At 34.8% G+C, this 27412-nt stretch overlaps 1 protein-coding gene across 10 annotated transcripts in view; it reads left to right on the forward strand.

Moving 5' to 3' along the window:
* Positions 1 to 26271, forward strand: part of DCUN1D4 (defective in cullin neddylation 1 domain containing 4) — a 76680-nt gene extending 50409 nt beyond the window's left edge. For all 10 annotated transcript variants that reach the window (XM_074276572.1, XM_074276569.1, XM_074276570.1 and 7 more), the window contains 4 exons: positions 4425 to 4533; positions 18628 to 18732; positions 22510 to 22612; positions 22711 to 26271. In XM_074276572.1, the coding sequence (XP_074132673.1) occupies positions 4425 to 4533; positions 18628 to 18732; positions 22510 to 22612; positions 22711 to 22766 (373 nt within the window). In that variant the 3' untranslated portion in view covers positions 22767 to 26271. The remainder of the gene's footprint in view (positions 1 to 4424; positions 4534 to 18627; positions 18733 to 22509; positions 22613 to 22710) is intronic.
* The last annotated feature ends 1141 nt before the right edge of the window (positions 26272 to 27412 follow it).

A 27412-nucleotide genomic window follows, 5' to 3' on the forward strand; every position in this document is an offset into this window, starting at 1 on the left:
TAAAGGTGCAATAAACAATTAGGAATTTTCACAAAATCACAAAGTTGTAAGACATCTTGGTGGCCCTGGCAGTACACATAATACCGGAACATTAAACCCTTCTATAACAAATGATATGGTATCCATTTGAAAACTCACAATAATGGAGGGAACCGTCTGTTTGAACCACTTAACTCTGAAGTTTTTCATTAAATGGAGCCAAAATCTAATTGCAACTTTTAAGTCTTTCTCTTAATTTTGCTCACTGAGAACCAACCAAAACTGTTTACATGAAATTCTTGAAGACATAAAAAAGACTTAAGATAGCTATTGTGCATTCATTGCTTCCTTCTAAATTCCCTGTTTTGTGGGCAAAACATTATTCAGTGCTTCATCTTATTCTTCTTTGGCACAGTGTTTAGTCCCCTCATAAGCCAGGTTGGCTTCCTGAATGTATTCTAGTTTGTTTATCCTTCCTAAAATACAGTGCCTGCAGCTAAACCCAGTTGTCCAGAAATGATATGACTGACTATTACCTTTCCTGTTCTAGAAACTCTTTTTATTCAGTCTATGAATTTGTTAGGTTTTTTGATTGCTCTATCACATTTAGAAGTTTTGAAAACATATGTACGATATTAAATTCTAATTGCAATAATAGGAAAATTAGTCATCTTTCTGATCTCTTTCTATAATATAAATTTCATTATCTATCTAAACTAGGGACAGATAAAACAGAAACATGACTCTCTAGACCAGTACCTTTAATGAACAATAATGTAAAAATTTTAAGAACATATTTTAAAAGATTTTGTTATGTCCAATAATAGACAATGTATGGTTACTTTTAATAGAAGGAAGATTTTTTTATATATATATATATATATATATTATAATGAAATGTTAATCATGTAATAAAAACCATATATTTATTTCAATAGATACTGAAAAGATTTTTGACAAAATTCAAAACCCATTTCAGTTTTAACCTTTTAAAGTATAAAGATAAATAGACTTTGTCTTGATATAGTAATACCTATCTAAAATTAAGCTAAATATTATTTGTAGTGGAGTTTAAAATGTTTCTCGAATAATCACAGGTAAAAGCAAGGATTCCTGTTATTAACACTCCTGTCAACATAGTCGTCCTAGAAATGTTCTCTGTACCAGTAACTAAAAAAGAGAATTCCTGGGAATATTCCTAGGTAAAGAAAAAACAAAATTAACCAGTTTTTTGGTAAATGATACGATGATTATAAAATCTCCAAAATCAATTAAAAATTAATTGAAACAATAAATTCAACAAACCTGTAGGATTTAAAATAGATTCATATAAAGCCATTAGCATTCCTATATGTCATCTGCAAAATTCAACAGGAAGAGCTAGAAAGAGAATTTCCATTCAAAACACCTACAGAAAGTGTAAAATATTTGGCATGGATATTATCTGCCAAAATACATATGCAATATGGCAGAATCGGTGTTTCCTGAGGTGTTATTCAACCCCAATTTCTTTTTCTCTCATGCAGCCTCATTGTTCCAGCTTTCCTGATAGTTTTCTTGGTGGAAAGACTTATCAAGTCCATTCATCTGTAGTCTAGGCCTCTTACACTTAGTGGGTATATGAGACTATGGGAGTTGCTATATAATGACCAGACATGTTTTCAGATGGAAATAAGAGAGAGGCTGCATCTGGAGAGGCTGGTGCCACTTTATACTTGTTGCATTTTCTCACTGTCTTAGGACAAAGGGAGCCTCATGTTTTATGAGTTGCTCATTTTATCTCAACATTGAATCTGAACCAAAAAGATACTGGTATTAGAGTTGTGTCTACAACATGCAAGAATTATATAGATATAAATATTAAGAACTGCAGAAATAAATAGACATAAATAATTGGATAAGAGATTGTTTAATAATTGATTGGAATGATCTATGTCAATTTAATAACAATGACAAAACCACTGATGTTCATTTAGTCATATAATCCTATACTAGTGAATTACCAAAGTATTATTTTGTAGAACTAGAAAAAATAATAAGGAAATTCATATGGGGGAACAAAGGATCAAGGGGAAATAACAGGGTTAAGAATGGGGAAAGTGAGATTAGTAACACCAGATCTCAAAATGTACTGTAGATCAGTCATAATCCAAGATGATTTGAGAGTAGTTAAAAATATAAGGCTAGTCAGTTTGAAAGTGGTTAAAGACCCTGTATAAATAAGAAAACAGCACATTAGTATCATGTTTGATAAACCTGAAGATCAGTTATTGGCGTAAGGACTCATTATTTGACAAAAATTATTGGAAAAATGAGAAAGCCGTCTGACAAAAATTAGTTGTAGACCAAATCTCATACTATATACCCAGAAACTTCAAATGGATAATACATAACTTAGACATAAAAGGTGAAACTCCTAAATACTGGAAGAAGGAAGAAATTACCTTCAGGTCTGTGGATGAGGGAGGGTGGGGTGGATGGAGGGGGAGTTGCAGTCATAATTAAACAAGTGATAGAAGATCAAAGGAGACATAAGACTGTTTTGATTACATCAATTAATATGGTTTTTGCAAAAAAAAAAAAAATAGAGTTAAAATTAGCAGGGAACTAAGAGATTGGAAGGAAACTATACCTTTGCATTTCCAAGACCTAGAAGGAATGAACTTACATAAGACCCAAGGAGCCATTTCCTCTCAGGGAATATGAAATCAAAACCACCAACCCTAATATGAAGAAATGCTACAAATGAGAATAATACAAATTAAAGCAACTCTAAGGTTCTCCCACACACATATTAGATTGGCAAAAAATGACCAGGGATGGAGAGGCTGAGGGGAAATGGGCATTCTAATGCATGTCTGTAGAGCTGTGAATTGAATCAGCCATTCTGGAAATTTGGAACTGTGCCCCAAAGTTAAGAAACTATGGACTGTAACATCTTGTTGCCAACTTGTCTTTGTCATCTTGTTCTCCTTTTTCCTCTCTGAGATTTATGACTTCCTCTTTGAATAAAGTAGGGGAGAGTTTTATTACGGACCTGCTTTTTCCCAAAGCTAATCAGACCAGGATGCCAAATAAAAATCAAACCATCTTTCTTCTAATAAACAATCTTCTGTTTTTCAAAATACTAAATATGTTTTGAACTTAATACTGCTTTAGTCACAGAAAGCAAAAAAATGTGACATAAGCAGTGTCTATTGCTTTATAAATTTACCCATAGTACACATATACAAGATATATGTGAATTTTTTTTGGGGGGGGGAAGGGGTTGATTAGTAGGTGGGAAATAGTCATAATGGCAAAATTAACACAAAAACAGTGAATGAAAAAAAGCAAAAGGGAATTATTGCTGTATCTTTTAAAAAAATTATATGGTTACTAGTTCAGTATCAGGAGGACTTTAAGGAGCTCAGAAAGTCTTATTCATTGAGTCAAAAAATAAAAACAAGCCAAATGTCTGCTTGGGAATAGTTCTTAAGGAAAGGGATTAGCAGCTGATCTTGTCAAGTTTTGTTTTTGATTCTATAGGGCTTTTTAAGTTTAAATTTGCCTTCAGCTGTAGGAAGGACAGGAAGACTTTAATCCATGAATCATGGAGTAAAATTAAAATAGATAAAAGAATTTTCAACAGTTAAAATGTTCCCCTTTCTCCAGCCTTTCATGGCATGAGTAATGTTGAGGATTTGGCCCTTTAGCTCTCAAGTTTTCTCATTGCTTCTTATTTCTGGGATATTTTGCACTGCCGACACCAAATTGTAATTTTTGGATTGCTTGTGTAACAATTACTAGAATTGGCGTGATCACATTTCATAAAGATAATAGTGGAAAATTTAGAATAATAAATTAAATAGCAAAATGCTTTCATGCTCTGGGACACAAATCATCGTGTCATTTTGTTGCCTGTAGTCGTGTCTGACTCTTATGATCCCATTTGGGGTTTTCTTGATAAAAATATCAGAGTGGTTTGCCATTTCCTTCTCTGACTCCTTTTACAGAGAAGGAAACTGAGGCAAACAGGGTTGATAGTCATTATCTGAGGTTGGATTTGAACATCAGTCTTTATCTACTGCACCACCAAACTGGGGTAGGGGTAGGGAGGGGTGTGTGTGTGTGTGTGTGTGTGTGTGTGTGTGTGTGTGTGTGTGTGTGTGTGTGTGAAAGAGAGAGAGAGACAAAGAGACACTCAGAGGGAAGACATTTAGGGTATCATCATGAAACCTGTTGGGGACTTTGAAAATGGAGACTTTAAGACTCAATTATAAAGGGCTAGTGATTGTAAGAATAAAGTTGATTTGTAAAATATTTTATTGTAAGAACATTTTCATTTATTTTTTGAAATGGGTTATCTTTTTACCCTTTATTTTTAGTAAACTACAAAGTATGCTTTCTGTGTAACAAATCATAAACCTGAATTTTATATGTAGTTTCATTTTTCTCTCCTTTAGATGTGATTCAACAGAAAAATTAAGAAGTTCTTTGGATTACTTGAGATCATTATTAAATGAGCCTGCAAATTTCAAACTTATTTACAGATATGCATTTGACTTTGCCCGGGTAAGTATTGTGCTTTCTAAGTCAGATGTTTTTTGCTTTCTGTTTTAAATATTGCCTTGAAAGTTCATTTTATGTGCTATAGCAAAGAGGTTGGTTTAAATTGCTCCCTTGATGCTGGCTAATATTTCTCTCAATGTGTACGTTTTTTAAAATAACCCTTTGTCTGTGTAAAAAGTAGATATGATTACAAAACCTTTGTAATAGAAATCAAACAATTCATCAGTTTAATGAAAGCTTAACAAGGGAAAAGCAATTATTTTCTAATATTTGTGTTCATCAAGATTGATATGGGTCTTGATCAATTTAGGTTTGTGTCACCTACAGCACTGTTTATAGTAAATATTCAGCAGAATGAGTATTTGTTAGATAATGATGAAATGTGTTTAATATTATTAAAACAACAAAAATTTAGTTTTAGGTCCAGTTTAATCTTTTGTAATGTAGTTTTGACTTTGATGTTAAGACTAGATCATCTTGTGGAAATGATTGGAATATCAAATTAAAATGAATTTCACTATACAAAGATGGCAGCTTAACATTTTTAGGACTATTCTAGCTAAATGTGCAGAAGCTTATTACTTGCTATGTTGGCCATTATGTGATCTTTTTGTTGGTTTATTTATTTGGATCAGAGAAACTTGAAACTATTAAGGTACAGAATGAGTTGTGATCTGCATCACACATGTAGATAGTACCCACATAGCAAATCATAAATTTTTGAAATATTGAAATATTTTTTTGAAACATGTAATCCTATTTATTATACATTTTTAAGTCAAATTCAGCCATATGAGAAAGTTAGTCTTTGATAATGACCAGTGTTAGTTAAGTTGTTGTAAGAAAGTGAATTTTGAAACTATAGATAACATTAAGTCCTCAACTTTTGGGATAAGAATTCACTATTTGATAACATTAAGTAAGTGATGTATGTTTACATATGTATTTAATACATAATACATATTTATAAAAATAATATTATTTATTACATATTTATTATGTAATATTACAAATTTTACATATTTATTAAATATTTGAAAACAGTTACTTATCCAGATGGCTAGGATTTTTCTAAAGTGATAGATTTATTTCTTCTCAATGATTTTTGAATGTTGTTTATTTTTAATTTTTTTTCTCAATTACATGTAAACAATCTGATAGGTATGGGCTAGAGCTCAGTTATTTTAATATGCATTTCTCTAATCAATTATTTAGAGCATTGTTTTCATATGACTAGATAGCTTTGATTACTTCATCTGAAAACTATTCATATCCTTTAACAATTTATCAATTGTAGAATAGCTCTTATTTCTATAAATTTGCCTCAGTTCTCTATGTATTTGAGAAATGAGATCTTTATGAGAGAAATGGGTTGTAAAAATTTTCACGCTAATAATTATTAACTGTGTATTTCCCTTCATACAATTTTCTCCATTTATCCTATACTCTTTCCCCTTTCACCCTGTCCATTATCAAAAGTGTATATGTTATTCCATCTTTGAACCAATTATAAGAATAAGGTTCATGTGCTCTTCTACATCCTTAACTGTCTTCCCTTCCACTGTAAAAGCTGTTTTATGTCTTTGTTATGTCAGGTACATTACTCCATTCTATCTTTCCCTTTCCTTTTCTCCCAGTGTGTTCTTTCTCACTCCTTAAATTTATTTTTATAGATAACTCAGACCCATGCCTTCCACATATATTCTAGGTGCACCCTAATAGTGAGAAAGTTTTAAAGAGTTATAAATATCATCCAATATCGGAATATTAATAATTAAACTTTATTGAATCCCTTATGATTTTTCTTTTCTATTTACCTTTTGAAGTTTTTCTCAAGTCTGGTATTTTTTAAAGTCAGATTTTCTATTCAACTCTGTTTTTTTTTTTTTTTTTTTTTTTTTAAATCAAGAATGCTTGAAAGTCTCCTATTTCATTGAATATCTGTTTTTTCTCCCTGAAAAGTTATACTCATTTTTCTGAGTAGGTGATTCTTGAGTGCAGTGAGAGCCTTTTTACCCTCTCAAATATCATTCCAAGTCATCTGATCCTTTAATATATTGCTATTTTCTAGGCTAGTTGTTTTTTCTACAAGATATTTGACATTTAAAATTTTTTTTTTCATTCTTTGGATTTTGTTTTATTGTTATTGATGATTCATAGAGTCATTAACTTTCACTTGACAAATTCTAGTTTTTAGACAATTATTTTCTTCAGTGAGCTTTTGTACTTTCCCATTTGCCCGATTCTACTTTTTAAGGTGTTCTTTCTTTAATGAATTTTTTTGTACCTGTTTTTTTTCCCATTTGCTAAGTTCTATATTCTAAGGAGTTCTTCCCTTCATTGGATTTTTGTTTCTTTTGCTATTTGGCCTTATTCTGTTTTCTAAGGTGTTGTTTTCTTCAGCATTTTCTGTTGTTATTCTTTTACCAAACTGTTGACTCTTTTTAAAATAATTTTTTTTATCACTCTCATTTTTCTCTCTTATTAAATTACGAGTCTGTTAATAGTATTTTATTTTTTCTAATTATATGTAAATATAGTTTTCAACATTCATTTTTAAGATTCTCAATTTCAAATGTTTCTCCCTCTTTCCTCCCTTCCCAAGATAGTAAGTAATCTGATATAGATTATACATGTACTACAATCATCTTAAATATATTTCCATATTAGTCATGTGAAAGAAAAATCAAAGGGAAAAACCATGAAAAAGAAAAAAAAAGAAAACAAATTTTAAAAAAAATGAAAGTAATAGCTTTGATCTACTTCAGACTCCATAGTTCTTTCTCTGGATGTGGAAGGCATTTTTCATTATCGGTCTTTTGGAATTGTTTTGGATCACTGTACTGCTGAGAAGATTCTCTCATTACTCTCATCCCTTCCCAATTTTTCCTCTACACATCTTAATTGATTTATAAAATCCTTCCATGGCCTCAGACCAATTCTTTTTTTTTTTTTTTTTTTTTTTTTAAAGGCTTTGGATACAGGAATTTTGATTCTGTTGTCTTCTGAGTGTGTTTTTTGATCTTCCCTGTGACCATAGTAACTTTCTTTCTTTCTTTTTTTTTTTTTTTCCCCCTGAGGCTGGGGCTAAGTGACTTGCCCAGGGTCACACAGCTAGGAAGTGTTAAGTGTCTGAGACCAGATTTGAACTCGGGTCCTCCTGAATTCAGGGCTGGTGCTCTATCCAGTGCGCCACCTAGCTGCGCCCCCCCCCCCCCCCCCCCCCCGTAGTAACTTTCTTTGGTCAGCATCTTATTCTGCCTGTTGCCCATTTTTCTAGCCTACTTCTTGATTTTTAACTCTGAGCTGAAGTGGGGCTTTGCTTCTAAGTGGAAGTGGCTTGTCCCAAGCTTCAGGTTTTCTCTTTGACTGTTTTTGAAGGCAGTGCTGAGGACACCAGGTGGTGTCATCTAGGGAGGGGAGGTTTTCTATGCTTCTGGGGGTGCACTACTGGTCTGTGAGAGACCCCAAGCACTCTTTTCAGCCCTGGACCTGTGGCCACAAGCTCTGGTGTGCTAGTTTGGGCCTGGGACTGAGACCCAGGGCTGAGCAACGCATCCAAGTCCTGTCTCCCTTCCCACCCTAGTACCAACAAAGGGACCCTGTAATCTCCTGCTTGTTCGATCCTCTGGTTTGTGGCCTGAGATACCATTGCAGTCTCTGATTGATTTGTCCCCAAAGCCTGCTGCTGGTTTCCTGGGGTCCAGGCTGGGGCCTGTGCTTGACTGTGTTATACTCTCACCCTTTCCTGCTGATCACCTAAGTTGTCTTGGTCTGGGAAATTGTTTCATCCCATCCTTTTACAGGTTTTGCCATTCCAGAATTTATTTTCACCAATTAAAGTTGTTTGGAGGGGTTTTAGGGAGAAATGAGTTCTTGCTTTTTTTCTACTATCTAGGCTCTGCAGCATTTGTTCTTTAAAATTTGAGTTTCAAATTCATTCCCTTCTTTTTTTGTCTCCTTTCTTTCTGTGATATATTCAACATTTTATACAAATTATACATGTGCAGTCATTCAAAGCATTTCTACACAAGGTTGCAAACATGGGGCAAATAATATTATTGTTAATCCTTTTTCATCTGCTGCTCCCCCCCCAAGTATTTTAGATTTCCATCAAATGTATATTTACAGATTAACCTATTTTATCTATTATAAGGGTCTCATTGATTTTGTACTAAATAAAATCAGTAAATTCGTGGCTTGGAGAAGACAAATATAGACAATAACAATAAGCTGGATTTATAGTTAGTACATTTCATAGAATTTCTAAGTTGGAAGGATACTCAGAACCAACTTAGTTCAGTCTATCACTATCTCCCACAAGTGATTGTTGAGCTTTTTTTTTTACCTAAAGGTTTCAAGTAAAGACCTGCCCCTTACCCTTCTGAAGCACTGATTTCCTTTTGGGATAGCTCTTGTTTTATCCTTATAATAAACTTTAATTTGTCTCTTTGTAACTTAGATCCGTTGTTACTAATTTTATGTGGACTAATGCAGAATAAATCTCATCTGTCTTCCCCTCAGATATTTGAAGATAGTGGTCATGTTCCTGTTAACGCTTTTCTGTGTTAAGTATTTTTAGTTCCTTTCATTGATCCTTGTATGATGTGAAATTGAAGCTTCATCACCTTGCTTGCCCTTGTCTAGAACTCTTCATCATATCGGTGTCCTTCCAAAAATAGGTTTTTTGTTTCTAGTCACATTGATCATTCCATTAGTTTATGTATCACATTTGCTTAACCATTCTTCATTTGATGGTTCTTCCAACTTTGTTCCAGTTCTTTGTCACTACCTTTTGGGCTGCTCTGAATATTGTTTTGGTACACTTAAGACCTTTCTGATGATTGTCTTTGACACCCTTGGGAATATATACCTGTAAGTGTGATTCAGAGGGGTTTAGTCCTTTTACATTTTTTTTTTAACTAAATAATTTCAAATTGATTTCCAGAAAGTTTGAAGCAATTGACCTCCCCACCTAGAACAGGTTAGCATGCTTTCCATTTTGTCCAGCTTGCTAGGTGAGTGGTGCTACCTCACCAAGAGTTGTTTGATATGTATTTCTCTTTTTGGTGATTTGAAGCGACTTCTCATGCTGTTATTAATAGACTATAGGTCTTTTTTTGAAGATCCTTTATTCATGAGACAGTTTGACCACTTAGATGGTGGCATAAATGTATTATCTGGGGTTCACATGAGACTACTAGCTTTTCTCTTTCACTTTTAGAAATCCTAAAATGGAGTTATTTCCCCTAAGGTTTCCATAATTTGTACTTCAATATCCAATTCTTCCTTGTTGCTAAGAACTGCAGGGGCAGAGCATTATAGGTAAAATTTAGGTAACAATTAACTGTATACCAGACTGGTTTTTAAAGGTAAGGGCTTTAGTGTTGTATAAACCAGCATTAGGGGATTAATTGGTCTAAGGGTCTTCTCCAAGATGGATATTTCATAGGGAAAGGTGTATGGGGGCGGGGAGATATTTACTTTGTGCTCAGTGGTCAGATCTTCTCCAGGGAGATGTTTATTTCTTAACCATTGGCCACATTTCAATAAAAACAAGGAATAGAAACATCTAGCAGGACCTGCGCTTCATAGCATCTGTCCACTAGGACCCGAGCTCTTAGCACCTGAGTATGTGAGTAATCACGTCCTATTTACCACAACCCAATCACCCACACCTATCCCGGTAGGTAACAACCACTTGTTTTTCTTCCCCATCCCCAACTACAAACAGAGACCCCTTTGGGGCCATTCCAGAATCCATTTCGAATAGAATTTCCCTTTTTGGTTCCTCCACCATTTGAAGGATTAAATTTTCATTAATGCTGGTCAAGAAATTATTTGATTTTTCTGCTCTTGTCAGAAAGAGCTCCAGAAGCTATTGGCCTCCCTCCTGCATGATGCTTCTGGGCCATGGCTGGAATCACAGCTCTCCCTTCTGTCCCTGACTCCTCATCACTTTCCACTTTGACTCTTGTAGTAACCTGCTGGGTGGAGCTCTTCCCAGCCCAGTTCAGTAAAGTGCATGGGTTCCCTCTCCCTTCCAGGAACAGATATAAAATTGAATCTGTTTGGCAGTCACAGCCCTTCCTACCTTTCCAGTGTCCTTATACTTGGGGCCGGATTTGTTCTTTATCGTTTTGTAGCATTTGATTTTGGTTGTTATATAGTGGCAATTCTTTTATGTGGTCGTTGCCATTGTGTGTATTGTTTTCTTGGCTCTGCTCACTTATTCTTCATTAGATCATGTAAGTTTTTAATTGCTTCGCTGATCATATTCATCATTCCTTATAGCACAATCATTATTTTATTTACATCCCATAGTTTGAGTAGTCATTCCCCAGTCAGTGTGCATCTGCTTTGTTTCCGGTTCTTTGCTATCACAGAAGGTCTTGCTATAAATGTTTTGGTATAAATGGAGCCTTTCTTCTTTTCATTTACTTGGTGGTGATGGTGCCCCTCTGGAGTCTCTGCCATAGAGCACGGACATTATTTTCTGGAATGGTTGTGTGAATTCACAGATCCATCACCTGGTTTCTTGTTACCTGTCAAGTTTTGCTTTAATGGACATTTCTCTTATTAATGACACAGACATTCATTCACATGACTGTTAAGAGTTTAAAAGTCTTTTGAGAATTTTGTGTTCCTGTCCTTTAACTATTGTACTTAACTATTGGAGAGGGCTCCCCCTTTAAACTAATCTATATCCTCACATGCACACATCTCACATGCAATGAAATGAATTCTTCCCCTTCCATACAAACACATATGGACCCTTTTAAAATTTAATGTTTATTTTCAATGAGATACGCCCTTCCAGAGTTAAAGTATTCTTGAAGGGTCACTAGTAATCCCATTACATTTTAATAATATTGGTGAGAGAAAATTTACTGATATGAATAAGATTTCTAATTTATCTGACTTGTAACCCATATTTTGTCAATTTAGGGTAGCTGAAGTTTTATTACTGTCTCTTTGCTTGTGATTTGTCTCATGAGTTTCTGGGTGTTTCAACTGCTATTCTTCCTGCATTGTAGCTATTTCCTATGGTATCTAGATTAATAGATATACATAGGCAGTGTTATCTTTTCCTCTTCTTTTTCAATTAAACTTTTAAAATTAGTTTTGCAAGACTTTGGGTAAGTACATTCTTTCATATAAGCCATTATCCACTGTATTACATCCTATAGAGGAGCTTTGAGTCCTGCAGGAAGAGGGTGGATGGATATGTGTGTATTTGTATTTGGTGTGTAGATGGAGTGTTCCCAGAGCTTTTTTCCTTCAGACTTTGGTTTCATTATAGACAGGTATAGACTGGTGTGCCAGATGGGTTTGATATAGCTGACTTTGGCTTCGGTGTGGGAGTTAGGAGGCCTGGTTCAAAGGTCTGCCTCTGACACATCCCAGCAATGGGACCTAAGCGAGTTACTTAGAAATTCACATTGACTCCTGGGAACCTGAGAAAATGTTGCAGGGCAGCTGCTGAGTTGCATTAGTAGAATGAATTTCCTTGCCAGAAACTTTGTACATTAACAGGAGTCAGTCATAAAGCTTAGTAAAATAAAATATAACCTCTCATGGAATATTTTCTTCTCAAACTCTCAATTTCTTTTATCGTAGATATCCTTTAAAATGTATGAAGTGTTTTTATTTTTTGTTTTTTTGCCATGATGTGGGAGTCACTGTATTTCTCTCTATTTGCAACCTAAGTCTTCATTCTGATATGCCCTTCTTTGCATGTGTGAGTGTGTGTTTATGAAGGATATATATTCTACTGGTTACCTAATATTAAAAGGTGTCATTTTTTTTTCCTTTTCCCTGCTCTCCCATTTACACTCAAGTCAGAACAGATTGAATTCTTTCTAGTGCCTCTGCCATTCCCATCACTCTGCCATTATAATAATTCAGCCCCATGTTATGTTTCTCTTGAACTATTTAAATAGACTATTAATTATTGCATTCATTTTTACACATCCAGTCTATCCTCCATCTACTCCTTATTGCATATCACTTAACTATTGTTCTTTCCACATCATTGCTTTATCATCTTACTCCCTCCTGCAAAATCTTTTACTGCTTCTAAATCCTATTACTTCATGAGTTAGATTCAACCCCTTCAGTGTAGCATTGTTCACATGCACAATTTGGCTTCTAGCCTGCCATTCCAGTGGTAAATCCCACTGTTGGCTTTGTAAATACTCCTCTTGGCATGTCCTGACCTTTCCTACTCCTCATCCTTTGATGAGATTGAATTGCTCTGAAATGTTCTTCCTTCAGGATCCAGCTTGGTTGTCTGGGAAGCCTTTCTCTGATCATTGTATCAGAAGTCTTTCCTTCCTAACATACAGCCCTCGGTTTTTACCATCTTAAGAAATTTAGCATGCTTTGCATTGTGTGGTTTTTGTTTGTCAGCATATTTTAGGTGTATTTTGGGGGTTTCCCAGATTTAGCAAATCCTGGTCCCCAAGGAACATAGATTTAGATCCAGCAATCCTCGACGTTCTGAAGTCTTTTGGGGATGAGAAAGCAGAAGTGGCCTTCTCACACAAGTTGCTGTCTGAGCACTGCCTTCCATGTTCTGTGCCACTCTACTTACAGTGTGTTCTCATTGGAGAAAAGGCAAAGGTGGTTGCAATATTTTTAAATTACTGAAATATCAGAAATATACTGAGAATAGTATCTTTCCTTTTTTCTTGAATTGGACAGGGATTGGGAAACAGAGGGCGAAGGTAAATGGAAGGAATGTTACACAACTGATTTCTGCTAATTTTAGTCATTTTTATCTTTGATAAAGATATCATTCCCTTTTGATTGTACAACATGATTTCACTCAACAGTGAAGTTGTTTGAGCTATAAAACTGAATGTGTGTTTCCTTCCTTTAGTAAGATTTTGGTTTTTAAAACGTTAACAGCACCAAAGTCAGCTTTGAGAGAGATTGCTGTAAGTTTGTGTCTTATGAAAACAGAAATTATTTGCTAATTGAACAAAAGGTGTTTGTTTACTTTTGGACCTTATTTTAGGCTTGGGACTTAATTACTTTTGAGCCAGAGGAAGAAGGACCAGATAACAGCTCCCTGCTAGTATCACTTATTTTTTTCCCCTTGGGTTTTTTTTTTTTTGATAATTTATTAATTTTATAATTATAATTTTTTGACAGTACATATGCATGGGTTTTTTTTTTTTTTTTTTACAACATTATCCCTTGTATTCACTTTTCCAAATTTTCCCCTCCCTCCCCTAGATGACAGGCAATCCCATATATATTAAGTGTACTACAGTATATCCTAGATGCTAGTATCACTCTTACCAGTTTGGAATTGCATTGGAGGACCCAACAGGGAAGGAGATGGGGGAGAAGAGATGTTAGAGTGAATTGAGAGGGGGGAGGGGAAGGGGAGTTAAGCGTTAACTCATTCCCATTCTTTCACTCCAATTTAAATGGCTTGTTTTGATTTGAATTTAATTTTCTGGCTTAGTGAAGATTTTTTTGTTTGTAAGTTTGAGATTTTACAAAAGGGAAACCTTTTTTATTATTTTCTCAGGTGAGGTGGGATAAATATGAGAGTTTAGTGGGATAATCCAAGAGAGCTAAATGAGATTACTCATTGATTTGGGAGAGAGACTGGCTTCTAGTCCTGACTCTGCAGTTAGCCAGCCAGTCACCTTTGGCAGGTTAATCACTTCTTACTTGTGAAAAATCTCTTGGCTCAGCTGAAGTCAAGCAATCATACATGAGAATTGCTCCTTTGGCATGACTCTCCCAATTTATTCCGGGAGGGCAAGTTATTAACTTGTTGAAATTGATTAAAAATCTCATCTATGCTCTTTTTCACAAAGTAACTCCTAGCATGCAAAAAGTTCAGACTGATCATCCTTAAATTATGGCTTCTACAAAGAAGTCTTATGGAAATGCTGGAGGTTTTTTTTTTTTTTTTTTTAAAGAAACCTCAGAATACAATCTTAATTGTCTTGTAGGAATTTGATTCTATTTGCAAGTGCTTTAGCTTTTATTTATGGTGTGATTCATTCTTCCTAATGGAGTGACATTTAAAATTTTTTAGTATGCTCTTAAAAATAATTGCCACTGAAAACACAAGATTTACATCATTTTACTTGGACAAACTAAGTTAATGAGATTTAATGTTCTGTAACTTTTCTACTGTTAATGAGCTTTTATGTTCTGTAACTTTTCTACTGTGTGTCTTTATTTTAAATAACCTTGAATTTTCTTGGTGTTCTTTGTAGCATTTTGATTCCTGTTACCAAGTATTAACAAAGTTTTCTTTGCATAGAATACTGTTGTAAAATACTGCTTATATTTGGGTTTCTGTCTCAACTTATTAGGGTCAAAATCCAAGGTTAAAGACTTACCTTTTTTTTCCATGGACTTCATTCTTTCCCCTCATCCCCCCTTTCAGTATTCAATCTATCTTCTTCTTTACTAGTGTTAATGAATTGTTGTGTTTATATGGATAACTAGGCTTTGGGGAAGTGAAAAGTACAACTTTTCCTTAAAAAAAGTGTAGTTGTCATAGCTTTTGTCTGGATACCTGGATACTTGGATTTTTAGCAAATCTATCAAGTTAGGGTCAGGTGTTTTCATCAGCTGTAGTTATTTGTTTTATCTAAGAAAATCTCAGGTCATTATCAGTGCTTATAAGAGAAAATGTGAATTTTGTATGTTATAATTCTTATTAACAGGAGAAGTCAGATTCATATGATCTTAGCTAAGTAAGAAATAATTTAGCTTTACAACAGAACTACTACAAACAGAAATTCAGCTAATAAATGTGTTCATTGTAATTAACATGGATGAAAAGTAGTTCTGATTAGTTTTTATCTGAAAGTATGTGTTGTTGCATGTGCAATGTGTTTTATTTGTAATTTTTCAGAGCATTCAGTGAGTTCCTTTGGTTTTTCACTTTTTGTTAGATGCATGGTCACATGCTTATATTTTTATGTATTTTTAAATAGGCAACAGAGTATCCTTAGGAGCTGCTCTTTCTGATGGGTAGGCCTCATTTAATTCTAATACTACTTTTAAAAAATGAAGTCACTCCACTTATAAGTCAGATTCACTGAGATTTTTATCCATTTTGGGAGTGTTTGGTTTATGGAAATAACTTGGATTTTTTTTTTTTTTTTTTTTTTTTTTTTTTTTTTTTGGAAGGGTGGGCATTCTTTCTCTTCTTTAGGGCCACTGGGGAACTCTGAGAGCTTCTAGGTTGCTAGATCATCATTCCATGACTCTGGATTTCTTCTGCTTAGATTCCTTACATTAATTGTATCTGTGTTTAATTGTATTTGTGCTTCATGCCATGAAGTATTATAATCATAGCATTATGTAGTGTTGCTAGTCTAATTTGTTTCAAATAATATTTCTGAATATCAGGAGTGTTCTCTTTGAACCAATTCAGTTGATCTAGACTAACCATGTTGATGCCCGCTTGGGGAGATGGCTGGATGAGGCAGACCTTGCAGCTGGAAATCTGCTCTCTGGCCCACACTGCTGATGTTGTCCCAGCTGTATTAGAGGCTTTGGATCCTCTGTGGACTTTGTTGGATGTATCGCTTTTAGACTTTAGTTGTTCTCAGGTGGTCATCGATTGTACGCTTAGTTTTTGTAATCTTACTCTCCTCTAGGTCTCACTAACATGTGATAATAATAATCAGTGAGATGCCGCTGTTTAGATCCTGAGTGCATCCATAATGTCTTTCTCTTGTTTGCTAGGCAGAAGATGGTGTTAGTGATTACGAGCTGATGCCTGGCACGCTTGCAGAGCAGGAGTAAGTGATTGCTGTTCAGCTTTCCGATCCTGTGAGTCCGATGACTTTTCTTCATGTTTTGGCACGACTGCCAAACACATGCATTAAAATCTCTCATGAACGTCAGTTTGTCAGATGATGGTATTGTTGCAAATAGTCTGTCAAGGTCCTTGTATAATCTTTCTTTTGTCACCTTAGTATCGTATCCATCATGGTGGGGACACATAGATGGAAGACCATGGATGAGACCTCCGTTTTAGCTGTAGCTTTGGGTAAAGGCAGGATTGAAAGTGTGACATAAGTTAACGATGGCAAACCTCTGATTTTCTATGAAATGTTCTTTTGGGAATGGGCCTTTGCTCAGTGCCATAGTATCGACGGCCTATTTCTCTGGCCCATGTGCAGTCCTTTCTGAACTGCTGACATTCTTGTGGTTGCATAGTTTTTGGTGTTCTATAGCATGATTGTTTTAGGGTGGAATATATAGTATTCTGTTTGTCTGGTGAGTACAAGGCTGTTACTTATCCTATGTGGCAAGCGTTTAACCAGTTAGTTTTGGACAGAGTGAGGCCAGTCATTAGAGTACTTTTCCAAACTCTCCCTCTGTTGTGTAAACAATATCTTCTTAAGTAAAATGACTCAGATTTTCAGTGGGCAATCCAACTTTGACTAACATCTCAGGCTACTCTGTTACATAGAAAGGTTTTGGTTTGAGTCATCCCTACTATTGTGGTATTTAAGTTGAGAGAAGTGTCTAGAAAGGGCTTGCCCGATCTGTTTGTACACAATACCATTCACTGTGAGAAAAATGACTAGTGAGTGATCTAAGGAATAAAACTGTTTTGCGGATTCTACTTAGTAGCAAGTAGTAGTAGTAGTAGTAGTAGTAGCAGCAGTAGTAGTAGTAGTAGTAGTAGCAGTAGCAGCAGCAGCAGCAGCAGCAGCAGCAGCATCTACTTAGTAGTAGATGGATGTGCCTCCATCATCATCTTTTGAAATTGTTAAGTGAGGTGCACACATTTCTAAATTATTAACTTCATTATTATGAAATTCAGTACCATACTTAAGAGTTTGGGGGGGTTGCATATGGAAAAACACTAGTTATTTGAAATAATCACATTATCTTATCAAGATGTACTAAGATAGAATACATTAAAATTTTAGAAAATTAGAATACATTTGAATTTTAGAAAATTAGTTATTGGTTCAGATGCAGCATCCCCATATTTCATACTGCCAGAAAGTTTTATCCTTTTAGCTAGATCCAAAGTCAGTAAACTTCTAGTTCCTGCAAGAGTTCAATGTTTTCTTATACTGACTACCATCTGAACAATATTTCATGGTGATTCATACTCCTCAGTGGATACTGACTTTGAACAAATCATTTAACAGTCTTGACCCTTCTGTTATTTTTCTAAGTTTTTCTTTAATTTTGATTCTAAAAAAGGTGACTTATGGGCAGGGGAAGTGAAAGGAAAAAGTAATCATTTGCCAAAATTATAATGGAAAAGAACCAAATCTGTCTTATGATTTCTAAGCATAGGTGCTATCTTCTTGAGTTTTCTCAGTGAAACGTAGCCACTATATATAACTTGAAGTATTGTATTTCCCATGGTCATCACTTACGGAGGTATGTGTAGCTGCATCTATATTGCATATATATATTGTTAAAGAAATTTATTTGTAGAGGAGGTACCCATATATACTCCTTTTCCAGAGAGTGGATACATTCAGTTCTCTTGTAGGCTCACTTGTTTGAAGAGAATTTCCAGAGACCTAAAATTATTATTCTAGGGTGGCTTGGTCTTGTTTAATTTCAGTATATGTAATATAATAGAATGTAACAAGGAAGATAGCTAGTAAAGTTGTAAATTTAACTTCATGGAAATTCATCACTTAAAAAATAACAATTTTCTGTTGCTGGTCTTAGAGCACCTAAATCTATTTTAAAATATCAAAATAGTTTTGTTTTTTATTTTTACTAGCAAAGCAAGGGTCAAATGAGAGTTAATCTACCTTGTGATGATTCTGGGATTTCTGGGCAGTATTTTCTGGTGTGGATTTAGTTGATTTGGTTCTTAGTTTGATTATTAAAAAAAAACCCAACCATATGAATACAAATTTTATTCCTTATGAAATTGCAATTTTCCATAATGATTCCTTTCCTCCCACTTCTTTTCTTGACCTTTATTATCTCTTGTGGTTTTTGTGATGTTTGTGAAAAGTGAACAGTTCTCAGTTGTTTTTTTTTAGATGAAATAGAAGTGTTGGTGATTGGAATTTAGAAAATTCTTTAACTCTCTCATTCACATTTTTGTCTGTTAAATAGGAAAAGGACCAGAGAAGCCTAGACATCAATACTGCCAAATGCATGTTGGGACTGTTGTTAGGAAAAACCTGGCCCCTTTTTCCAGTATTCCACCAATTCCTAGAGGTACTGAATGATACTACTGAGTGAAATGTTTGTTTGCCTGTTAAAAAGCCAATTGTGTATTTTATTTGTTAAATTTAACATAATTATATTGTTATTGTGTTTTAAAGTTAATGCTTATGCTATAATTAGTATCAATTTTTGAGGCCTCATGCTTTAAATTAAAAAAATTAATAGCAGTAGTACATTATAATTACACTGAAATAATCTTAGATGTAAATAATTTTTCCCTGGCCTATTTCCCTTCATTTCAGAAATTCTACTTTTATTTAGATTTGTTTTGAACAGAGTAAAAATTTGCCATTTACCTTTTTGTAGTCTTGATTAAATTTCATTAAGCAGTGACTTTTTTTTTTTTTTTAATTTTAGACCAACCTGCATGCTTGCCAAAATTATTAAGACATTAATTTAACATAGAAACAGCATGAAGTGATAGGATAGACAGGGGTTTTCAAACTACAGCCCGCAGGCCAGATGCGGCCCCCTGAGGATATCTGTGCGGCCCACTGGGTTATGGGGCAAATGGGCTGAGGGGCGAGATAGAGTGTGAATTTTTGTTTTTGCTATAGTCCAGCCCTCCCACAGTCTGAGGGACAGTGAACTGGCCCCCTATTTAAAAAGTTTGAGAACCACTGGGATAGAGCCTCTTTACACATCAAGAAGGCCTAGGATCAAGCCCCGCATCTGATAATGTTAGTGTAATCCTCCTACAATTCCTCCAACAGAGGCATTAAACTCACTGGCTTGCTGCCCATGAAACTGGACGGCATAAGATAGAGAATGTTAACTTGTGGTTTCCTAAATTAGTATGAGGCCAATAAGAATCCATTTCTGTTTTGAGTTTGATACCACTGCCTATAGCATTGAAATTGTGCCTCTAAACCAAAAAAATCAGTATATGTGTATACAATATATATATATATATATATTTATTTAATATGTTTATATAAATATGTATGATTACTATAGTAATGATAAATAAATTTAATAATAAACAAATTTTATGTAAATTTGTAATTTACATATAAATATAAATTTTAAGATTTATATAAAAGTAATAATAATAATTAGTATTTAATTTTCTTTAGTTAGAAAATATTTAGCATTTTTAAATCTCCTTTAATACGAAAATATTACTTAATTATAATTTCTCACCCATTGATTATAGAAGTGTCTTCTGCTGAAAAGTAATTGTAATAGCTGAAATGAAATTCCAGTACCTTTTTACCAAGAATTATTTTTAATTTTGTGTCAAATGTGACATTTATTTATTCCCCCTCCCTTTTTTCCATTTCCTTTGCATAAAGAAAAAAACATTTTTATGAGAAGTTTTTGGAAAGACTTTCTAAATAATACATAATAAGTAATAACTAATATCACATTTGAAACAGTAATTTGCCATTTTCAGTTTTTTTTAATTACACACTCATCTTATGTTTTCATGAGCCCTTTTAAATAAAGCACCTTAGAACTTATTTTATAGGGGTCTAAAAAATTGCTGATGTATTAATATCTTTTCTAATGAGTGTTGTTTTCACCAAAAAGTATTAGAATTCTTTTAGAAATGTGAAACGTTTGGTTCTTTGAAAAATTACTTTTAGCTTATGTACAAATGAAATCATGCATGCAAAATGCTTTGAATATTCACATAAATTTTTATTACAAATAATTTGTACCAATTCTTGTTGAAAAGGAGTGGCAGCAAAATGCAGCCTTAAATTTGTCTGTATTTATGTTTTGATGATAAAATATTCCTTGCTAAAGGAATAATTGTCTGGAGGTCCTCTAGTCATTAATATTAACACAGGCGTAAAACAGGGTGAGTTATACTTCCCTAAAGTTTTGCTGCCGTTGTGGAAGGTCTCCAGTCCAGAGTCCAAATGGAAAAGGGAGTTCCCAAGATGGTGGCATGATCTGGAGATGATATTTTGCCAGTTTGATTTCCACCAATCTGAAATGTTGCAGGACCTTATTTGGGAGAGCGAATGGAGTCAGAAGGACCTGAATTCAAGTGCTGCTTCTGGCTCATTTATTGCTCTTGTGTTACTTAATTCCTCATTTTTCCATACAGAGAGGTCATCACTTTATACCTGGAGAAAAATTTTTATCAATTAGATTTTCTTTAGGATGAAAAAAAAAATCACCATTCTATGGCTGCCATAAGTCTAGTTCTCCACATTGAAAAGACAAATTAGTGTCCGAGCCCCCCTGCTTGGCATCCTGTTCCATATGCTTCCTCAGCTGGTGACTGGAGAGAGAACCCACCCATAATCCTCCTGTAAAGGGGGCGCCCAAGTCCAGTATCCCTTCACTTTCTATCTAGGCCCCTGTCCTTGGCTACTTCTCCCACCCCTCTTTTTTTTTAGATTTCTTTTGTTCCTGTCTTCTCCCATTAAATTGCAAGCTCCTTGAGGGCTATCTTTTTTTCTTCCTTCCCTTCTTCTTTCCTTCCTTTCGTTTCTTACCCTTAGCACAGGACTTGGCACATAGTAGGTGTCTAATAAATGTTTATTAATCGACTGACTGTTAGACATGTGTACCCATTATTGAGCTGGTTAATCAGTCTGCTATCTTGGGGAAATGTCAACCTTGAAGATTGAGTTTAGATTCCAAGTTAAGTAGGAGGAAGAAAACAAAACATTTTCAGTATCTCCAAGTTAAATAAAAAACCCATTGTCTTAACACTTATGGATCTACAGTCTCCTGGAGATACTGTATGTAGACGGCTAAATTATGAAATGCCAGCAGTCAAAATGGAACATTGTCTTTTGTGCCTTTTGCCTATTACTTATACTTTTTATACATTTTGGTAGCTTGTGTATCTCCCTGATTTTAGTGGCTAAGATATATATCTATTATTGGCTTTGTGGCTTTGTTTTAAAGACTATTTAAGCATTGTAGTTCTGTGTGAAAAATAAATCACGAATATGAGCCTTTCCTCACTTAAACTTTTTCTATTTCCAACCTCTTTTTCTCCAAGAAATTTTATACAACTCTGGACGTAAAGGCTTACAATTCAAACATATACTGATAATAAATCATAAGGAAATTTATTTTAAAACAATTCCTTAACATATATATAATTCTATCACTTGTTAAAGAGGAAAAAGCAAATCTACATGTTAATAAGATGGATGTGCTTATTTATTTTTATATAACGAATTAATCTGTTAAAATACTTGATACCTTTTAATGTTGACCAAGTTTTTGTGATGCCCCTCCCACATTGTTCCACAACCCCAGATGGGGTTGTGACCCACAGTGTAAGAAGATTTAGTTTAGATGATTCACCAATGATCTTAATACATCATGCTCTTTTCTTTAAGGTTGTGCCTAGTTGTATTTGATTTGTGTATACCATTATTACCTTTTACTACCTTTGTGTCCCCGGTTCTAGCTGACAGTATACCTGTATAAATATCTACTGACTTGATAGAAATCTTGTTGGCAAGCCATGCTATACATACTTAGGAGGTAAGAATATTCCTGTATGAATCTCTTAACAACTTAGGGCTGAAGGAAATGAATTTTCCAGACTCTCATATGATGATTGTTAGAGAAATCTGCACTTTTTTTTCCTGCTTTGGAGTCCCTTTGTTTTTTTGCCCTGAAACTACCCATCAGCTCCTTAAACGTCACTCTTGTTCTGTTATGTTGTCCTGTTTAGCACATCTTCGATTTGAATCCTTAGTTTTAATATATATCAGAAAGATCTTCCATGTAGTCATTAAAACAATTTCTAGTTTTTTCATGTGTTGTCCCTTTTTTTCTTTTTAACAGCAATCAAAATATAAAGTTATAAACAAAGACCAGTGGTGCAACGTGCTAGAATTTAGCAGGACAATTAACCTTGACCTTAGCAACTACGATGAAGATGGAGCATGTGAGTACAGGCAGGGTGCATGGGTGGTTCTCCTCCGTCCTCTGGGAAACATTTGCACAAAACATTCTCTCTCTCTCTCTCTCTCTCTCTCTCTGCAGGGCCAGTGTTGTTGGATGAATTTGTGGAGTGGTATAAAGAGAAACAGATGACATAGGAATTTAACTATGCACAGCAGCTCAAGAGTCCCTGTTAGCACAGTTCTGTCAACCATTAGCCATAAATTGCTGTTTGTATCAAAGCGCATGCTGCTTTTCTCACCCAGTGCCCCTCCTGCTGGGAAGTTGTGGTGTTTGCTCTTAACAAGCCGACTACGCTTGCTGTGTAGCATTGTCCTCTTTGAAGGCTGCTTTGCATTTTGTATTTACACTACAGATTGGTGAATTTGCCAACGTCTTCACTGTGATGATGTGTATATTGCTGTTTAAATTTTGTATATGTGTATAAAAAAGCTTCACCTAGAGATTATTTCTGCAGAAATGTATTGTAAAAATAATTTTGTGGCACATTTTGGTCACTTTTTTCAAATGAATCTTTTATTTCTTTATTTGGTCTCAAATGTAGCATTTCAGAAAACAAGACTCAGCTCTTTGGACATTGTTGCCGTCAGCAGCCATTGCCAGTCTAACATTTCTGTTGAAGAGGTGGATTGTTTTGATAGGGGAACGAGCGTCATTTCTTCCTTCAGCAGCACGTGCCAAGTGGCACTTCGTTTGAGTAAACTATTGGCCTTTAAAAATGGTTAAAAGTGTAATTATTTGGATACACGGCTGTAATATGCCACAAATAATATCTACTTGGCACATAAGAGTATTGGGTTGTTCTATTTTTAAACATAAACATGTTCAGAATTCTTTTATGTTTAAAAAAACCCAAACCCTGTAGTATTTTAGAGAGGGACACAAATCAGCAAATTAAAAATATACAAATACACAAACATGAGATTCGGGCTCCTTTAAATTGCCTTTGGCATAATACTTCCTTCCTCCTCCACTATACTCTCTTTTCCTTTGGCTTATGAAGAAAGTTCAGGCTTCTGTTGTTTCCTAAACTACTAAAACGAAAATTGATGTTCTCCCTCCATCAGGAATGAATGGTTTGTTGGTGATCATGATTTATCCACTCCAGCCAACTGTGGGTCATGGTTTGCATTTTAGTTAGGCTTTCATAGTATCTAATTTTGATTTTGTTATGTAATTAAAGAATGATATCGAATGGTGAGGATTTGGTTTTTCCTTTTCTTTCCTGCTGGGTTTTTCCTGGCAAAACATTCATTGCAGGCAATGGATGTTAAACCACCAGCATTGGGTTAAATATACACTATCTTTTAAGTAGGGACCACTTTTTTTGGTGACCAAGTAATTTGTATAGCAAAGTTTTAGCCATTATTTGCCCAAATGAGAAAAATTAGAGTGAATGGAATGGTACCTTTATATTTGCATTTTATGTCTTGTTTTCTTTGCCTTACCCCTTCTTAGGAGAAATGTAGATACCAATACTTATTTCTTTAGTATATCTGGTGCTAAATAATGCAGTCCCCTAGGGTTTTATGAGAACAGAAAATTTTATGGTTGTTTGACAAATAAAAATCTATTGGTGCATTTGAACAAATGAAATGGATGCAGCTATTAATGTGCTAGGAGCAGAATCCAAGACCAGGCAAGTAATTGGGAGCAATTTAAAATTGGATGAAATCTGCTAGCAGCGTTTCTGCACACACGCCCTTCTTCCTCCCTTTCCCCCAACCTTTAAATTAAATGTGAATTTTTCGAGCTGTATGAAATGAGAAAAAAAGCACACAGGCATATTCCTCTACACTACTGTGTCACGGGTTTCTCTGCTAACAATGTCCAGGGTTTTACATTTTATTTGAACTTTCTCTTCCCTATTGTAATTCAGCCACCAAAGACAAATTATATATGTATATACAGTGTGTGTGTGTGTGTGTGTGTGTGCATATACAAAATCACGTTATGGCGAAAATGCAACTACTACCTTTCCCCACCAAATAGAAATGTTTGGTTTGCTGTGAAATAAACACACAGAAGTTTCAAAAGCTATATAATGACTAAGCATTACCTGACTGTTCCTTGTTTGTATACTCACATCTGATCATTTCTTAGTGCCAATTTGCACAAGATAATTAATAACTGTGAGTGGATTATACAATGTTTATGGCAAGCAACCAATATGAAATCCAGTGTTTTGAAAGGATTTTTGTGTAAATGTACATATTTCAGTGGTATAGCCAGAGGGAAAATAGAGATATAGAGTACTGTTTTGATTTTTTTTTTTTAATCCCATTAAAAACACTGAAACCACATTTTAGAAGTAATGTCTCATAAATTTGATCAATTGTGGTTCTTTTAAAAAAAAGTAACACACAAAAGTCTTGGGTTTGTTTTATTATTTTTAAATGTCAGAGTAAGAATCTGGAGAATAAAAAAATACTAAATGGCACAATTTTCAGAATATAAAAAATATTGTGAAGGGGAAATTGCCGTAGGAAAATAATTGGGCTTTTTTTTTTTTTTTTTTTTTTTTTTTTTTTTTTTTTAGCAGTAGAGAGTAGAACTTGAGAAATTTATTAATTATGTATGGTATTAAAAACATGAAACTCAAAGGGCAACCAAAATCTACACGCTTAGAAAATCCTGAATGCTTTTCATTTTGCTTAAAACTTCTTTTTTTTTTTTTTTTTTTTTTTTTTTTTTTTTTTAAATAAACCTTTGGGATTACTTGATTGGAGATTCCTTATCTTCCCTCCCCCTTTCTTACTGTAGTTCTTTTTAAGAATAGAGAGTTATAGGAGGGATGGGATGCTTAGCCTTTTAAAAGTCTCTGTCTACTTCTCTCTAGACTAGGTTGATATTGACTCATCATAGATATCAACAGATGATGGTTTAGTGGTTTATGCCAAAAGATTAGTATATTTTTCCTCCTTGTTTCCAACAAGATCCTCGACTCATATTCTTCCTCATGATATTTGATCACTCCCATACAAGTGCTCACAGGGGAATGGAATGTAAAGTTTAGATTTACGTTGCCACAGTGGTTGGTCAGAGGTTTCATTATTAGAATCTTTAAAAAAGCACCTGCTGAAATGTTGTGGATGTTCTTGAAGCATGAGCTACTAGTTAAACAGGTTTTTTTTCCCCCCCCTTAATCTGAATAGGAAAACCTTTACACTTTTGTCCAACTTAATAGATTTTTTTGACCTCCAATTTCTATTTTAACTGTACTTTTGAGGTTTATACAGAAAGCTTTAAAAACGAGCTTGTCTCCCGAATTTTAATTCTTACAACTGCTAAAATACCTCTGTAAGCCTTATCCTTTCATATGTTATATGATATGTATAGAATTCATCCACCAACTGAAGTGTTGGTTGTCTGTAAATGAGACCAAAATGTTGGGTTGGTTTTTGTCACAAAATAATTTCTACTGGAGGTTACTGCTTGTCACACAGACAACAGTTAACCTATAACTGTGAATGCTTTTATGTCTTCAGTATTTGCGTTACATCCATGAGGTGTGCAAGTCTTGTGATTCACCGCCTAACTCTCACGCCACCTAACAGGACTTCAGCAGGTTGGTTTTAGGTTTTAACAGAATTGATGTAAAATGGTATTCCCACAAATAAAAAGAAATTGTGTTTGGTTTCAGAAGCTGTGTGGTTTTGTGGCTTTTGCTTAAAAAGTTCTCCAAGGTATGTGTTAAAAAGCGATTTCAATTACATTTGTTTAAAATTACAAAATGTTTAAAATAGATCAGTAGGTTTATTCCAGCAGTGATTTCCTCCCACATGATAGTAGAAAGAGGACTGGATTTGGTTTCTGTAGATTTGGATTTAAGCAATCTCATTGCTATAAATTATTTAATCTCCGTGTGAAACAAAAAAATTGCACTGGCAACCTTTGGGTCCCTTCTGATTTCAAAGTCTGTATGGAGATTACAGTGCTGGATCAGGAAAACCTGAGTTCAGATCTGGCCTCCCACACTGACTAGTTGTGGAACTCATGGCAGTAGTCACTTAACCTGTGCTTGCCTCAGTTTCCTTGACTGTACAATGGGGTGATAAAGATGAGGATCAAAGGGGGGAGGTAATATTTTTAAGGCTCTATGTACAGTGCCCACCACATGTAGATGTTTAATGATTTCTATTTCCCTTCCTCCAATCTGGTAGAAGTAAACATTTTAATTTTACAAAATCTAAATATTCTCTCCCCTAAAATGATTCTTTCCACTTGAGGGTTTGTTTAAAATGTCAAGATGAGCTATTTAAAGCAGAATCATCATTTCATCTTTTGGGGAAATTCCATTTTATACCTTTTCCTATTTAAACTTTGTGTTGTCTATTTTTTATTCAGAAAATTTTCTTTGAAGTAGTGGTCCTGCCTTTCATTGATCTTCCTCCATCAGAGGATCACAGGTTTCAGTCATCCTAGTGGACACCTGACTCAAAATCAGATCTCCTTTATCACAAGTGTATGTTCCGGCTGAGCCTTAGCATCTTGGATGTTTGCATGGCCCATGCAGTCAGCAAGCATTCGTTAATCACTGTGTGCTTAATGTTGGGGACACAGAGATCCAGGCAAAACTATCCCTGCTGTCAAGGAGCTCCCATTCTTCTGGGAGAGATGATCTGTATCCCTACTCACATGAGAACATGGCACGTGAGGTGGGAGCCACCTGGGTGGGTGGCCAGTCGTCAGGAAGGTCAAGAGAAAATGCAGGTATTAATGTTTGATGTGAGGAACAGCATGTAGGGGGAAAGGGGCAAAGAGAACGAGCACTTAAAAGTGC

This window comes from Sminthopsis crassicaudata, chromosome 6 (genome assembly GCF_048593235.1).
Source record: "Sminthopsis crassicaudata isolate SCR6 chromosome 6, ASM4859323v1, whole genome shotgun sequence".
In the NCBI taxonomy this organism is placed as follows: domain Eukaryota; kingdom Metazoa; phylum Chordata; class Mammalia; order Dasyuromorphia; family Dasyuridae; genus Sminthopsis; species Sminthopsis crassicaudata.